The sequence below is a fragment of the Ursus maritimus genome, unplaced genomic scaffold, assembly GCF_017311325.1.
Source record: "Ursus maritimus isolate PB19 unplaced genomic scaffold, ASM1731132v1 scaffold_10, whole genome shotgun sequence".
NCBI classification, from domain to species: Eukaryota; Metazoa; Chordata; class Mammalia; order Carnivora; family Ursidae; genus Ursus; species Ursus maritimus.
In genome coordinates, this window is record NW_024423344.1 from 76,051,257 (window position 1) to 76,066,502 (window position 15,246).

Below are 15,246 nucleotides of genomic sequence, written 5' to 3' on the forward strand. Positions count from 1 at the left end.
AACTCTTCAGGTCTTCCCCACAAAGAGTGCCCAGAGCCGGAGGGGGGGATGACCCAGAGGGTTAGTTCTGGGTATGCGCGTGTGACCTTGTACAATGGAAAATACTCGGAAATGCGATGGAACATTTGTTAATGGTATTCTGTTAATAATATTAACAGCCGACGTTTGTGAAGGGTTGTTTCTTGTTGGCCAAGCACGCAGATGTCTCTTCCGTCCCCACACCTTCGGCCCTGTGTGAGGCCAGCGAAGCAGATGGTAGCATCCCCATTTGCTAATGAGCAATCGGAGAGTTTGAGGGATTAAGTGACTCTCCCATAATCACAGGAACTAACTGGTCCCAGAGTCGGGAATCAGACGTGGCTCCTTTCTCCGAAACTCGGGAGAAATTTCGATTTCTGTTCTGTGAGGCCGTTCTCAGTCTGCACAAACAATTACAAATTTGAACTGATACAAAGTCCCTGTCTGAGAGAATAACCCCTTTCTGAAGTTAAATGTAAACTCACGACCAGCAAAAGATATGGGAGAAAGGCATACTTTTTCTTTTCAGTGATTTTCAACAGCCCCCATGATTGGGATAGGAGAAAGACGTTCGAAAAAGCCTCCACCATTCGCCTCTTGGTGACGGACGTTCTAGACGAAAACCAAAAACAAACAATAGCAACTCATCAGTTTCTGAATTATGTCAATCTGGAAACAGAGATGCAGGTAACGGCGAAGGTAGAAACATGTCTGGACAAAATCCTCGTGACGGGCCTCCAGTCCCTGCCCCTCAATCAGGATTTGTTGGGAAAATATTCAGCCCACAGGCCTCATGACCACGGATGTCCACTGGGCCATGCTGCTCTGTTATCCTTTGAAACCCAGGAGCAAAACCGAGCAGAGGGTGGTGACGATTAACTATGCAGACCAACCTGATCAAAAAGTAACCTTCGAGTCATGTGAATTATCTTGGGAAATTACCTGAATCTATAGCCACTAGCATGCCAGTCTAACCAGAGATATGCATCTTGCATAAATAGCTCATCATTTCTGAAATGAGCCAAATGCAGCCGAGAAGCCATCACCACTGGGATGTTCTATGATGCGCTGTCAGCGGGAGAAGAATCTATTGTACCTGGAATTCTGAAGGGGGAGAAAAAGAGGCAGTCTTTTCAGAAGTGGATTATCTTTCATAACCAGTAAATATTTTTCATGCTATCAGCCCGTTAAAGCAAGCAGCTATGGTGTATTGTGGATCTCTGCACGGGATTGTGAATTAAACTCCCACGGGGGCTCCGAAGAGAAGCCCGGCGCTGTATCTTGTGAGGCACTCAGCAGCTCCCCTCAAGCAAGTTAATAAAGACCTTCCTGACAATGTGCATCTCATTATTGCCACATAATACAACATCCTGGGGTTTTCTTCCTTTTGTGAAGAAATGCTTAAAAGCGACGTGGTGCGTGGAAAGTTTTCCTAAAGACGGCTGGATCGGTGCCATGTTCTCTTTCTGCTTAAGAGTATTGGCAGAGGAAAACCTATTTCTTAATTACCTACCAGCGTTCAGGTCCTTTCTGCCGACTTGAATCATTTCTATGATTAATCCTCAGATTAGCCCTGAGAAGCTCACACTACCTGACACTTGGCTTTATCCAGTATCACGTTATGCAGCGCTCCGTTCCATGAGTCCTCAGCGGTCACCTAGCATCCACTGTGTGCGAAGCTGCATGGACTTTTTTCTAGTCTGGCTTTTATTTCCATCTTTTTCTCGTTTCTCCTTGAAATCTGCAACGTTCGTACCCACACACCATACATTTGCAATGACTGGCCTATTGCAATCATACATGTTAATTGTAATAAGACAGTAAACAGTAACCTCGTCCCCTTTGCTCCCCACTCAGGTGACTAGGTCCTAAAAAGTGCAGGGTCCAGACAATGGCAGGCGTGAGCTAGGTCTGACATGATAGAGATTTACATCAGAGCGCTCACTGTGCTGCGATGCCCGAGAATTTGTGCATCACCCAGAACTGCTGGAAAACCTACAAGAGAGCTGCTTCACACTCAAAACTCTGGCTCATCATCCAACCTAATTGTTCAAAGGCAAATTCCCTTTTAAAGAGTGAAAGAACTGACATACACACACTGGGTCCATGGGGCTATTTCCCAGGCAAATGTGCATGTTTGGGATTTTGGTTTAATTACTCTTTGACGTGGAAAGATGGACAATCCATGAAGAAGTAAGTTTGAGAGAGAAGACGTGGGCAAAGCAGTGGGGGGAAGCTATGATCTCTACAAAGGCATTTCCATGTTACTGAAAAGCGAACCAAAGCTCCCAGCTATTAAATTACCTTCTGAAGTCACCTCTGCTTGCTGGAGCTCCATTTGCTTAACCTGTTCTCAGGTGAGATCCCCAGCCGATGGGGTCAGGGGGGTTTCCACAGCAGGATGGAGGGAACGCATCAAAGTACAAACACCTGATTTAAAGTGGGGGAGCCTTCGTGTGCTTCTGCCCGCTCGCACATCCTTTCTTAGGGCTACGTCCAGGGTCCAGCCCCAGATCCTCTAGAGCAAAAGAGCATTTATGTATGTATTTTATTTTCATGAGAACTGGATTGACTCTATTTCGTTTCTTGGTATTTAACTACGTTTCTGTATAGCTAGTAGGCGAGTCCTTGGATTTTTAACAGATAAGTTGCTTTTAAAGTAACTCCTGAAACATATAATCTCCATTGCTCGATTCAGGGGCGTGAGCTTGCATTCCACGCTTACCATGTCGTTCTAGTGCCTTCTGGCCACCCCTGATCTCCTCCGCATACACCTGAGCACAACGAGAGGTTTACTGAATCACTTACGTGTTATATAAGACAGTAAAACTCTAATTGTTAATATTAATTCACTGGTGTGGTTGCGGTGTGCAAGGAGGGGTCTCCGTTCACTCACGGAACCTTGGAATCGTGTCTATTTCCAGAGGCTGAGGAGTGACGTGGGACAGAGGCACTGAGCTCATGTTTGGTGATGAGAGATCGTAAGATGCCTTTCTGATCTGATGGTCATTAGCGAACCCAGCAGTGTGGTTCAGCTGCCAGTCAGCATTTTCACTGCTGCGAGGATGGAATCCATCCTGGGAACCCTTTGTAAGGATTTTAGGAGAAATGTTCTGCTTTTTTTTTTTTCAGATAATAAAATCATTCTATGACATGACCCCAAAACACGTAGTTCTTCTCAGGACTTATGAAAAATTAGAGGTTAACTCCAGGCAAGATGGTTCAACTAGCAATCAGATTTTATATTGCTGTTTGCCTGAAATTTTCAAAGAGGTTTGGAAAAATCATCAAGTAAGAAGGGCAAGCTTCACTCATTTTTTTTTTGTTTATTCTAAAAACACATCAGGGATCTATTTTGTGCCAAACATTGTACTAAGGGGTATGGATTTTTAAAATAAAATGTAGGGTCTGTTCAGAAGCCTCTCACAGCGAGAAGCATGAAAACTCCAGTGTATCCAGGCGGTGAGAGACAGTTTGCATGAAGACACGATTTGGGCATCACGAAACACTACTTACCCTCAAAGCTTGTGAAATGCTGTGTTTTTATTCATTTGGTTCTATTCTCCTTCATCTTTAAATACTTATCATGACCCACTAAATTGATTTCCCAACCTGTAAATATGTCCTTTGGAAGACTGGTCTAGCAGGTGCGATTTATATGGAAGGATGCGAGGGATTTGAGAGCAAACACAAAGAGAGAAAGAACCAGGGCAGGAGGACCCTGGCCCCCGTGAGCACTTTGTGGTCCATCCTGCTCTGTGGTCATAGGGTTTTGTGCGAGGGCATGGTGACACAGTAAGTTGTGTTTTGGAAAGGACAGATGTCTCTCTTTGATTTTTCTGGAATGGAAAATGGAAACATACACACTGTAATGGTGATTAATGAGAGATGCTTAGTTGTGGGGCGTATGGGAAGGGGACTCCCACCTTCCGACTGCCCTTTTGGTGGTTTCTTCCTTCTGTAGTGGATGAAATGAGAATCCACTTGAGAGAAGGTTCAGCCTCGCCCCACAGGGTCCCAGGTGCTCCTCGCTCCGCGTATCTGACATCAGCGCTGTGATATGTCCCTGCGGCGGCTCAAGGGAAATGCGCTCACGTGCGCTTATGCTTTGGAGGCATAAGGAATTAGTGGCTCCGACCCGCCGGGCTTTGGTAAAGGATGCAATCACAGAAGCTACCAAAACACAGTCCACGTGGCTCGCCAAGAATTCTGACAACAATTTAAATCTATATAGAGATTTTTATCTTTTATTTTGTTTTTTAAAACGATTTTATTTACTTTTTAGAGAGAGAGGGAGCATGAGTAGGGGGGAGGAGCGGAGAGAGAGAGATAAGCAGACCCTGTGCTCAGCAGGGAGCCTGACACGGGGCTCGATCCCATGACCCTGAGATCTTGACCTGAGCCAGCTCAACCGACTGAGCCACCCAGGTGCCCCTATAAGGAGATTTTTAGCTCATTACTGAAGGCCTCAAAGCTGCTGGCTCGTCGCCAGCCAGCGTGGGCGGGTGGGGTTTCTCCTTGAGAGTTGAGCAGGGTCCCATCCTATTGTTAAAATACTGAAATGCCTCTGTAGCAGCTGGACATGACTGCTGTCCGGGGCCTGCAGGGTGTCCCGGCCCCAGGCCTGTCCGGTTTCTCCTTGGTTAGATGTTGACACAACAGGGGTATGCTCTGTGCCTCTTCCGTTGGCCCCGGCCCGTGACCTTGTGGCGATTAGTATTTGAGATGGGTCAATTTTGTGATTCCTCCCAAACAAAGAATCTGAAAAGACTCAGCATACATCACTGCTGTTTTTTTAAACTTTCGACGATTTTACTCGTTCTCTCTCACCTGCTGTGACCACGCCAGTGAGATCAGTGTTCACTGCGAGTGTTCCTGTCCCGTGTGAACTGTATGTGAATCCGCAGGCCTCTGGTTGAGCTAAGGTGTATGCGGAGGAGATCGGGGGTGGCCAGCAGGGACTGGAACATGGCGGTTAAGGCTGAATGCAAGCTAATATCCCTGAAATGGAGCAACATGATTATATTAAGGACCAAAGTACTTACTCTTAAAGCAAATCATCTATTAAAACTATAAGAGGGACTCAATTACTAGCTGTATGTAAAGGTGACCAAATGCCAAGAAACAAAATAGACTCGGTACAACTCTCATAAAAAAAAACAAACCAATGCTCTTTTAGGCTCTTCAAAATCTGCGGGTGGGTATTGGTTATTTACGTACGCAAGGGTGCGGGAGCTGGGGGGGCGCATGGGGGGGCTCCTCCGCTCCTCCTCCTCCTCACTCCTTACCATCCGTGACGCCCCGCAGGTGTCACAAGTCCTGCATGTTCCCCATCAGAGAGCAGAAGATTATCCTCCTCACCTTTGCTTTCTGGAGAAAGCGAGCAGGACCCATTCACCTACACGAGAGCCGCCCAGGCCGACGGAGCTGCTCGCAGGCGCTGCGTTCCACGACTCCTGGATTTACATTACCACCTGGCACTCAGGAAATGTAAAAATAACAGCAATATAAATAACCGCATGACCTATGAAATTATACATGAGGAATGGGTCTCCGGGCCAGGCCAGCGTGGTGTTTAGATGTTGCTTGTTCGGCTAATTATAGGAGAGGCAAGCTACCCGAGTACGCGGAGAGGGAAGGAATTGGCGTGATTTGTTTCCCATTATGGCAGGGACAGAATAGATGGGCACAAAAGGATCCAGTTAGTTAAATTTAAAAGAAAATTGGCACAACATAATTTTCTGTGCATTTTTTGGGTTCTAAAAGCCTTATTTATACTGACAGTCATTTTTTAGCTTTACTATCAATACATTCTTCCCCTGCTCAGCACATATGTTGTTGAAGATATCACTCTATTTCCTGATTCAGTTGGCGTTTCTAGCGCAAACCCTCTCCTTGCACTTGGCAGGGGAGTGGGTGGCAGGAGTTAGGAGTAGGGGACAAGGAAGCATTTCCATTCTACCCCACTTAACCCAGAGGATAAGTGTTGGTGGCACTTCCTGCCGCAGAAGAATGCCTAAAACACAACTCAAGGGGAATTTTGATGTACTCAAGAGTGGCGATTTCTGAAGGGTCATTCAAAAGTAGGAAGGTGTGCTGGGGGCTGGCTCTAGGCTTTTAAGGTCAGTAGCCTTGGGCAGTTATGTTTTCTCAACCCATCCATCCTTTGCAATTGCTAGGGTGCTCTATTTTTTCTGTTTCGTAAGTCATCGTTTCCTATAGAAATACAAGCAAGTTGTGGGACGTGGCTGTGTCGTAAGGGTAACTGCACGGAAGCCCTGTGTTCTGTCCCCCCGGCCTCCCTGACCGTTAGACACTGAAGCCCGCTCTTGATACGTTTCTGCATCTATCAGCAAGGGGACGATGAAGGCTGGTTCACACGGCTGGGTGTGCTGTACAAAACCCACGCAGATGCGCGTGCACCCTTCCGCGTGAGCGGACACACTGTAGGAAGACCCACTCCGCTCCCGTCTCGTGTCTTGCAGTACCAGCCCACACGGGAGGTCGTCTGCTTATTTGAGGTTAGGATCAGACACAGTCTAGGGGACCCTTACACTTGACATTTGTCTTTCTCTGAAGCAGTAGGCTGTATGTTTGGGTTTTGCTAGCATGTATTTTTTTTAAAAAGTTTAATTCACTTCCTAGAAGCTTGTTATAGCAGAATGCAGGGCAATGTGGGGGTGCTAAATCCTTCTTTGTAGTTCTTCCTCACATGCAATAATGTAAGATTTTAGAAAAATCCGAGTTGTAGGAGACATTGTTCCTTGTAACTCACACTCTAGATGCCGATCTGGGGTCTAAGTGACCCCGTCCGGACTCAGTCACGCACATCTATGTGTGTCCGCAAGCACAGTCTAGCTGGGGCTCCCAAGTTTTAGGAACAAGAACTTGAGAAGTGGCAGGACTATGCCAGCCACGTCTCTCAGTGTTTGTACCTCTCCTTAATGCCAAAGAGGAAAAAACAAGCGGTTCCCTCCGTGCAGTAGCCTTCCTGGAGAGGAATTTTCCTATAGAGTTGCGGAATGAATTAGAGCCAGCATGAGTAATGAGTTGAAAATGTATTTTCACATTTTTTCTGCCTTGCATGGCACTCTCGGTATTAAATCAGTCAAACAGTGATAGTTTGTTTTTCTCCTGCGTTACTGAAACCTGGATCCTGTCTCCTATGTTTCCAAAATACACTCTAAAATTATCTCAAGTTAAGGTAACCAAGAGGGGAATGATGTGTTTAAGCTTTCTTCTTAAAGAAACACTCTGTGGCTCATTCCTTACTCATTCTCTGTGACCTTTCTGCGGCGTGCGTTGCTGTCAGCCTCCCTCTGCCCTCGGCCGTCCCCGCCCCGCCCCCGAGCCCACACCTGCCTGTTTGTGTCCACAGTCACCGTGCCCTGCTTTCCACTGCCCTCTCCCAGGAACGTCACTTCCCCTGCAAGAGATCTCCCTACTAAGAGATGCTTGGGTCTCTTCTACACACGTTCTTTCAGGCCTGATAAATGCTTGGGCTAAGTAATTGTGACTCCGTTTCACCCTCGGGCATGCGGATGTCACTTGACTGTCCGCATGCACAGCCCCAGCTTGCCCTGGGTCCAGGCATCTCACTGGTGCTGACTTACTCCAGTCCCTCAGCTCCAAGAGACCTGCAACGAGGACCTCCCTGACCACCCAGGCTGCCCCTGCCCGAGGCTGAATGCTCCCCGCTCCTGTCTCTGAGCTCTCCTCCAGCCTTATCCAACTCGACACAGTTTTGCTAGAGTAATAGCATTTTACAAATGCAGTCTTTATGTTATGCCCTTACCTGAGCACTGGCTGAGCCCCGCTCCGGTGATGGTGCATAAGCTGCAAACGTGCCCACAGCGTGTGCGGAACCCAACTCCCCTCTCCTCTCCTCTCCCCTGCCTACCTCCCCTCCTTTCTCACCTCCCCTCTTCACTCTTCCTTCCCCTCCTCTCCCCTCTGTCCTCTCCTCCCTTCTCCTCTCCTCTCCCCTCCCCTCCTCCTCTCTCACCTCCCCTCTTCTCCTCTTCCTTCCCCTCCTCTCCTCTCTGTCCTCTCCTTCCCCTCCTTTCTTCTCCAAGCAGAAAGGCTATCCAGACCATTGTTTTTTCTGAACATTGGAGCTTATACCATGGCGGCAGGTGTGGGGTGTCTTTAAGAAAAAGAATAAAAATGACAAACATTTAGGGAATGAATGGAACATTTTTTTTAGATGAGGAACTAAGCAAAGCACATATTGACCAAAGCTGTCTTCTGCAAGCATCAACTGTGCATGCATTGACTGACTGACTGACTGGCACTTGGGTCTTGGAGGTGGCCTTTACAAGTGAGGTTGGGGTCCGTGCTCATCACTCCATAGACTTCTGGTCAACCCACCTCTGACCATCTCTAGGCACCAAGATGCCACAGCCAATACTTGTCAAACTGATTGCAATTTTCTGAGATTAGAGGTCACAAAGCCATGTACAGTAAGATTTTTTTTAAACTGAGCATGCATGAACCCTGCATATTGGTGGGACAAGGATGAAATATTTATCAGTGATAATTGGTAACCCAACAGTGAAAATCTGAATGCACGCTGTGGGTCAGGAATAGATTTCAAATATCCCAAAGTCCTTTCTTGCCCACACATTAATGCGCAGGTGGAAAGCACACAGCTCTGGCCCTTTGAATACATGGAAACTTTTCACCTTGCACAATGTGAAATTTTCCTTACCTCATAATTTTAAATAAGTAGAGATTAGAAACTCAAATGTCTGTTAGCAGTGGAAGTCCTTTCATGTTTCCAGTAATCTCGTGTGAATGAGGAGAAATGGTTACTGAGATTTTTCCATAATCATTCACATGGATTCTTCAGTTGAGTAAATCTGTCAACTCTTTTAATTGCAAAACATGTAGTTTCCTGTTAGAAAACAAAAATTTCTATAGCAGTTTTGTTGTGGTGATTCATTGATCATTTATTCTGTTTTCCTTTCTGTCAACAAAGATTTTCTTGAGCACCTACTGTGTGCAGGCACCGTTCTAGGCTCCCACGTGGCACTCGTGCTCCTTGTGCCCGCACTGCAGAAGGGGCACACAGAAGACAGACAGTGGGGGTGTGCTACGTCTGCAGCGAGAAGGACCCCACAGGATGCTAAGGCAGGGAGTAGGGACAGAGACAGCTGGAGCAGAGCGAGGTGCTGTCTTCTGGAAGGTGGTCTGATTTTAGCAGAGCCTGAACAGCACCAGCTCCAGGCTCCCTCTGGAGAGTGAGATGTGTTCGTGGATGGTACCAGGCACACGTGCCAAGGGGGTAGTTGGAAATGGGGTCCAAGGCGAGCAGAGGTGGTGGATGGTCTCAACCAGGAAACGCCATGGGGTCTCAATCTAAATGAAATAGAAACCAGTGGAGAGACTTGAGTGGGAAATGGCATGATCTGACTTAGGTTTTAAAGCAAGGTTTCTTGACCTCAGCTCCACGGGCATCCTGGGCAGGAATTCCTCATCTCGGGACCTGGCCGCGCCTTGCTGGGACTTCAGAGCACCTCCGACCTCTACCCACCCGATACCAGCAGCAACCCCCTCCTCCGGGGTGAGGGCTGGTGACGTCTCCAGACACGACCAAATGTCCCCTGGGGGCAATATCACCTTCTCCTGAAAACCAGTTTTCAAAGGATCACACCCACCCCAGTGTGGTATTTTAGTCATATAAAAACAAACACAGCAAAGCTGAAATTCTTCCTGTATTTGCATTTAGAGATTTGCTAGAACTCTCCCACTAGATTAAGATTCAACCTAACTGTGTCCACATTGCATACTTGTATTTAACAATCGTAACCCAGGGTAAAGGCCACGGCTTTATCTTTGAGTCAGATCGCGGTGTGATTCACTTCTCCCGTACCTGTGCAAACAGCACCGGGCAGGGGTCACAGAGAAATCTGTTTACGAGTGGAGAGAAAACAGCACAGGTATTCAGGCCGACTCTCGTGGAGCACCCAACCGGAGGATGCCACTGAGCCACGCAAACCACTGATTACACAAGACGCGAGCTGCAGAGTGACTCAGACGTGCCTTCAGTCTTCCTACGGGATTGCACAGCGCTCCCTCCTCTACTTGTTTGCTTAGATTTACAGAGTCTCAAATATTTTCTTTTGGTGTGACTGTGACTGACTTTTCTTCACCCTCCAAATCCCAGTGGCCACTGCTTGGAGGCATGAAGAGGCCGCACAACTTCGCTCTGGATCATTCCTTCTAGGACTCTGCAGGCAGTACGCTTCTCGTGCCTGTGCTGTTGTAACGCAGACGGCCTCGGACTCAGTGCCCGCGTCCTCTGGACTTTTCACGGCTGTCATTCCTTCAGTGCCCCCGAGTCCAGGGTCACAGGCACGCGCTCAACAAGGAGCATCGCAACTGCTCATGACCCTTTAGAGCAGAATCAAACCGTGGAGGGTTCTGTCTTCACCCCTTGTTGTGGCTGAATCCTGGCAGAAACAAGTCGGGGCACAGACGCTTTGACGTGTTTGGATTTCACTTGGAGCAGGGGTGTTGATGAGCAGAGGCTGACACGGAATTTCGTAAGCCAAGAGCCGTGCCCACAATTCATATGCATGAGTAAGGACAACCCCGAAGCGGAGACGTCTACATCGATGTTGCAACTCCAGTTCGGCGGCTGGAGTAGTGTTCGACCTACGGCTCCCAGTTGATTACCACTGAGGCACGCGGATCCAATCAAGCCACAGAAAAGCAGCTGCCTTAGCCTTTAGTCAGCAAGTGAAATGACGGAAGACTTTACACAGAAGGGCCAAGCGTAGGAAGGAGCGTGGGTGGACGGTGGAGCTTGCGTGCCTCGGTCTGAGCCCGGCTGCAGCCACCAGCTGATTATGAAATGTTTGCACGTGGGTTAACCTCCCCAAGCCTCAGTGACCTCATCGCGAAAATGGGTGTGAAAGGGACAGCTCTTCAGAAGTAGGAAAACCAGAGCAAAATCCAGTGTCACATCTAGGGGGGATGGGCGCGTCATAAATACTTGGGGGATGGTAATTATCATCAGAACAAGGTGAATGATTATCATTAGACTGGTCATCAATTCTTACTTTGTACTTGAAGAAGGACTTCTTTCCTTATTCCAATCCAGAGCCATCCCCAAGTAGACCTATGCTTTGAAGATAAAAATATAAAGAAAATTTTAGTAGCTAATGTTAAGAATCGCAGCCTAACTCATATGACAAATCTAAAAACAATCCTTGGCTACAGTGTAACCTACTGATTGGAAATATTTTTAAAACTTTTATAGCAAAATGGGACGTTTTGACTATGAATATATGCATTGTTTATCAGCTAGAAATTGGTTAGGAGGGAAGCTAGCATCTTGTTTATACCAAGAGTCTACACAGTGTCTCAGAGGATTGGGTTTCGTCCGCCAGAGGTAAGAGGACCGTCCCCATTTACCCAGTGAGGGACGCCCTGGTTCCCAGCCTTGGATAAGCTCCCTTTGCACCAAGAACAGAACCTCAGCTCCTTGCTCGATGACCTCCCATGGCCCTGGGCCAGATGCCCCCTGTCCCACCTGCCCTTTGCTTCCACGTGCTCAACTCACTTGGACGTGACTTCCCAGTTCCTTCAAAAAGGTGAGCTTTTCTGCTTCAGGTCTTCACACACATGGAATGTTGTCTTTCTACGTGGCCAGTTCTTTCCCTGGTTCTCTGAGCCTCAGTGAAGCCCCTAGAGGTGCCTCCCTGACCACACAACCTGACACGGCGACCGCTCACCCCCGCTGCCCCTGAGGGTTTGTACCCAGCCAGGAGGTCTCTGCTTGTGTGTGCGAGGTGAGCCGCAAGCCATCGGTCTGTCCCGGTCATTACTGCATGTGGAGCACCTGATGAGTGCGAACACGTCGTGGGCCTTCAATGAACTACGGAATTAACGAGCGAGAAAATGGCTGGAAGAGACGGAGATGAGTGTCTGTGTCTGGAGAGCGCTTTAAAGCCAGCCCTGTGCTTCTAACTTCCAGATTTCTTTAAAAGGCAAACTAGAGGCGACCGAATGAGATACGTAGTTTCTCGGTGCCAGCCGGCTCAGTGTTGCTCGATGTCGAGAACTCAGGTGTTTTTCCCGTCACCTGCTCTCAGTTTCATCACTGTTCTCACGCACACTGGCTGAGCCAAAGTTTTTCCACTCAAGTGCAGGGAGCCAGGAGCTGCAGGGGCTCCCTGGTTGCTTAAATCTCAACGCCCCCACCTGGTTTTCAAAGCCCTGTCCGTTCTGCCTCCATTCTATCCATCCAGCATCCCCTGCTCTAGACAGCAGCACCCCTTCCCGTGGGGCAGACCCGGCTCCTCTGTGCGGCACGCTCCACCTGTAAGTGACGGGTCCCTGTGGCTCATCTGACGAGCCTCACTGGTGGGGACAGGGGACGCTCTCGCTGGTGGGAGTGCGGACAGCAAAGCAGGGAAACGGGTCAGGACGGAGCGTCTGGATACATGGCCACAGCCTGTGGTGCTGTGTGAGTGTGAGGCTCAAGCCAAGAGGAGATCACGTCTAGAGGCCAGAGCTAGAAAGGATTGCGTCAAGACCGGCCTGGAGAGGCAAGCTCTGGAGGGCTGGCTTTCTCCCTTTTTTCCTTCTCTCCCTCCCTCCGTCTGTCCTTCCTCCTTCCTCCTCTTCCCTCCATCTGTCCTTCCTTCTTTCGATCCATCCTTCCTCCCTTCCTTCCCTTCCCTTCCCTTCCCTTCCCTTCCCTTCCCTTCCCTTCCCTTCCCTTCCCTTCCCTTCCTCCCTCCATCCTCCCTCCCTGCTCCATCCCTCCTTTGGGATCACTGGAGATAAACTGTTCTGCCATATGTAAAGTATAATAAAGCGAATCATGCTTTTTATCCCTTTTGAATAATCTGTCAGCCTGAAACCTTAGGAACGCCTGACCTGAAGGCGTCCGAATCTGCTGGTACCAACGAAGAGCGGACGCAGCGTGCACACCCTCGATGTTGCACAGAGGCCCTCCAGAATGTCCCTGGGGAAGCAGGAGCCAATCCCAGGCACACCGGGCCAGCCCGAGGGAGGGGCCCTGACTCCGAGAGAGGAGAGGGGAGGGGGGCCAGGCCGCACCTGACGCCACGGTAGACGGCTGTGCTCTGGTCCTTTGTAGACCCTGTCTGAGTGTAATGCAGGAGACATCGCTCCAAACCCTGGCATTTGTTAGGTTTTACTTTATTGTTGCTACATAGTTAAAAAAAAAAAAAAATCTTCATTTGGCTCTTCAGCCTAATTTGGATGATGGCTTCTGTGTTCGTCAGTCTCTGAGCACTCAACATGGGACATGCAGTGAACAATTAGGTAATGTCAGTGTACAGAAGCAGAAGTAGTATTTTGAAGTTGAATTCTCCTAAATGGATAATAACAAATTTTGTAATGCTACTGAAAGTATATTTCTTATTTTTTTTTATTTTTTATAAAATATTTTTTGTAAGATTTTATTTATTTGAGAGGGAAAGTGAGAGAACACGAGTCAGAAGGAGAAGCAGACTCCCTGCTAAGTGAGGAGCCAGACGTGGGACTCGATCCCAGGACACTGGGGTCATGACCTGAGCTGAAGGCAGACGCTTCACCGACTGAGCCACCCAGGCGCCCTATTTCTTAATTTTTTAAGCCTATACAAGGGTCTCTACTTAATTTAGTAATTGAGAAAACTTCTGAAACATGAATTTACTTCCATGTCTCTTTTAGGACACAATGTCCTCAAGACAGACGGTGCTCTAGTGACAGGTTATTAGACTCTGACATCAAAAATTCTGTATAGATCTGTTTGAAAATAATAAATTATGAAATTCATTATCACCACTTAATATTTCCCATTATGTTTAAGAGTGTTGCGGCAAGATTTGGTGAAGATTTTGTAGGCCATAAATTTAATTAAGGTTGATTATTAATTTACTATTTCAAATATAATTAATGTTTCATTTGATGAGGTTTATTATTTTCTTCTACTATTTCATTAAATTATTTGGTACATTTTATCCAAAAAGAACAATCCTTTCTAAAATTTATTTTAGGTTTTGAGACTAACATGAACCTAACTGGCCGAGATGATGCTGGTAGATCAGAAATTGCATCTGAGACTCAAGATAGAAATGCAAATAACCATGGAATTCAATTATCTAATTCACTCTCGAGTGCTATCACTGCTGAAAATGGGAATTCTGTCTCAAATGGTAAGTGCTTTTTAAACTCAGAAGTAAATAGATGAAAGTATTAAGTTCTATCAACTTTCTAGGGAGGATGGATTTGAAACATAAAAATGAAGGGGGCTTACAAACTGGAACATAGGTCATAAACTTCACTGTAGGATATATTGTAGCATTTTATTGGGTCGGTTAGAGAATTATAGTTGGATTTCATGTTAGTTGACTTTTCAGAGATTGTCGTGAACTATTTGATATGTGGGAACCAATATAAAATGAGATTTTACGGAACAGAAGGAGGAGATGGGTTTGCTCTAACGATATTTTTAATTTAAAAAATACCTTTTTCTTCTCATACCTGAGTAGTGTGGGGGAAATTAATATTGAAGTTATGGTAAACGCCGAACTGGACTTAAGTATTTAATTGGAGTATAGTGAGGAATGTATCATCTAGAAAGTGGTTAGACTGTGTGTATCCTAAAATTATCTAATAGTGGCTTAAACAAATAATGTATTTCTCTCACACATAAAAGCAGACCATGGCTGTTGGGGAGATTTTCCTGAGAACATCCAGAAAAGTTGGCCCAAACTTCCCTAGTTGTTTAATCTGACTAAAGGCACTAGAAAACTATTATGACAATGAGATCCAGGGAAGAAGAGACTGAGGAAGGGGTTTGGAATGCAGTGGGGACCAAGCAAGGAAGCTTTCGTTCTAGGCTTTTCTCCCAGCGACATTCAGAGCACTCTCCTAGTCCATAGAAGCCAGCTGAGAAGTTGGACTGGACTTCTGACAGCCTCCTGGACTGTGGGGACAGACTAAGTCCAGGGTCTGCCAAGGCCATGGGTCGGAGCCTTGAGTGTTCCTCCTAAGGGCTGGGTGTACCCGAACTAGAAACCACAGCTCAGCTATGAATTATCTCAACCCCTGACGTTGGATGGACGTCCTTCAGGACTGACAGGGCCCAAAAGTGCCTGGGAGGAAATGTGCGTGTATGTGTGTGTGTGTGTCCCAAAGGACAATTACAGCATCAGAGTCTTCAAAATGATGTAACAAACCATTTTTCAAATATATTACTCAACA

General features: G+C 47.1%; 1 protein-coding gene across 1 annotated transcript in view; it reads left to right on the forward strand.

Moving 5' to 3' along the window:
* The window catches only part of MYO16 (myosin XVI), a 434,741-nt gene that overhangs the window by 380,825 nt on the left and 38,670 nt on the right, over positions 1–15,246 (forward strand). Inside the window, exon 32 of the mRNA XM_040624514.1 lies at positions 14,037–14,195. Within this exon, the coding sequence (XP_040480448.1) occupies positions 14,037–14,195 (159 nt within the window). The remainder of the gene's footprint in view (positions 1–14,036; positions 14,196–15,246) is intronic.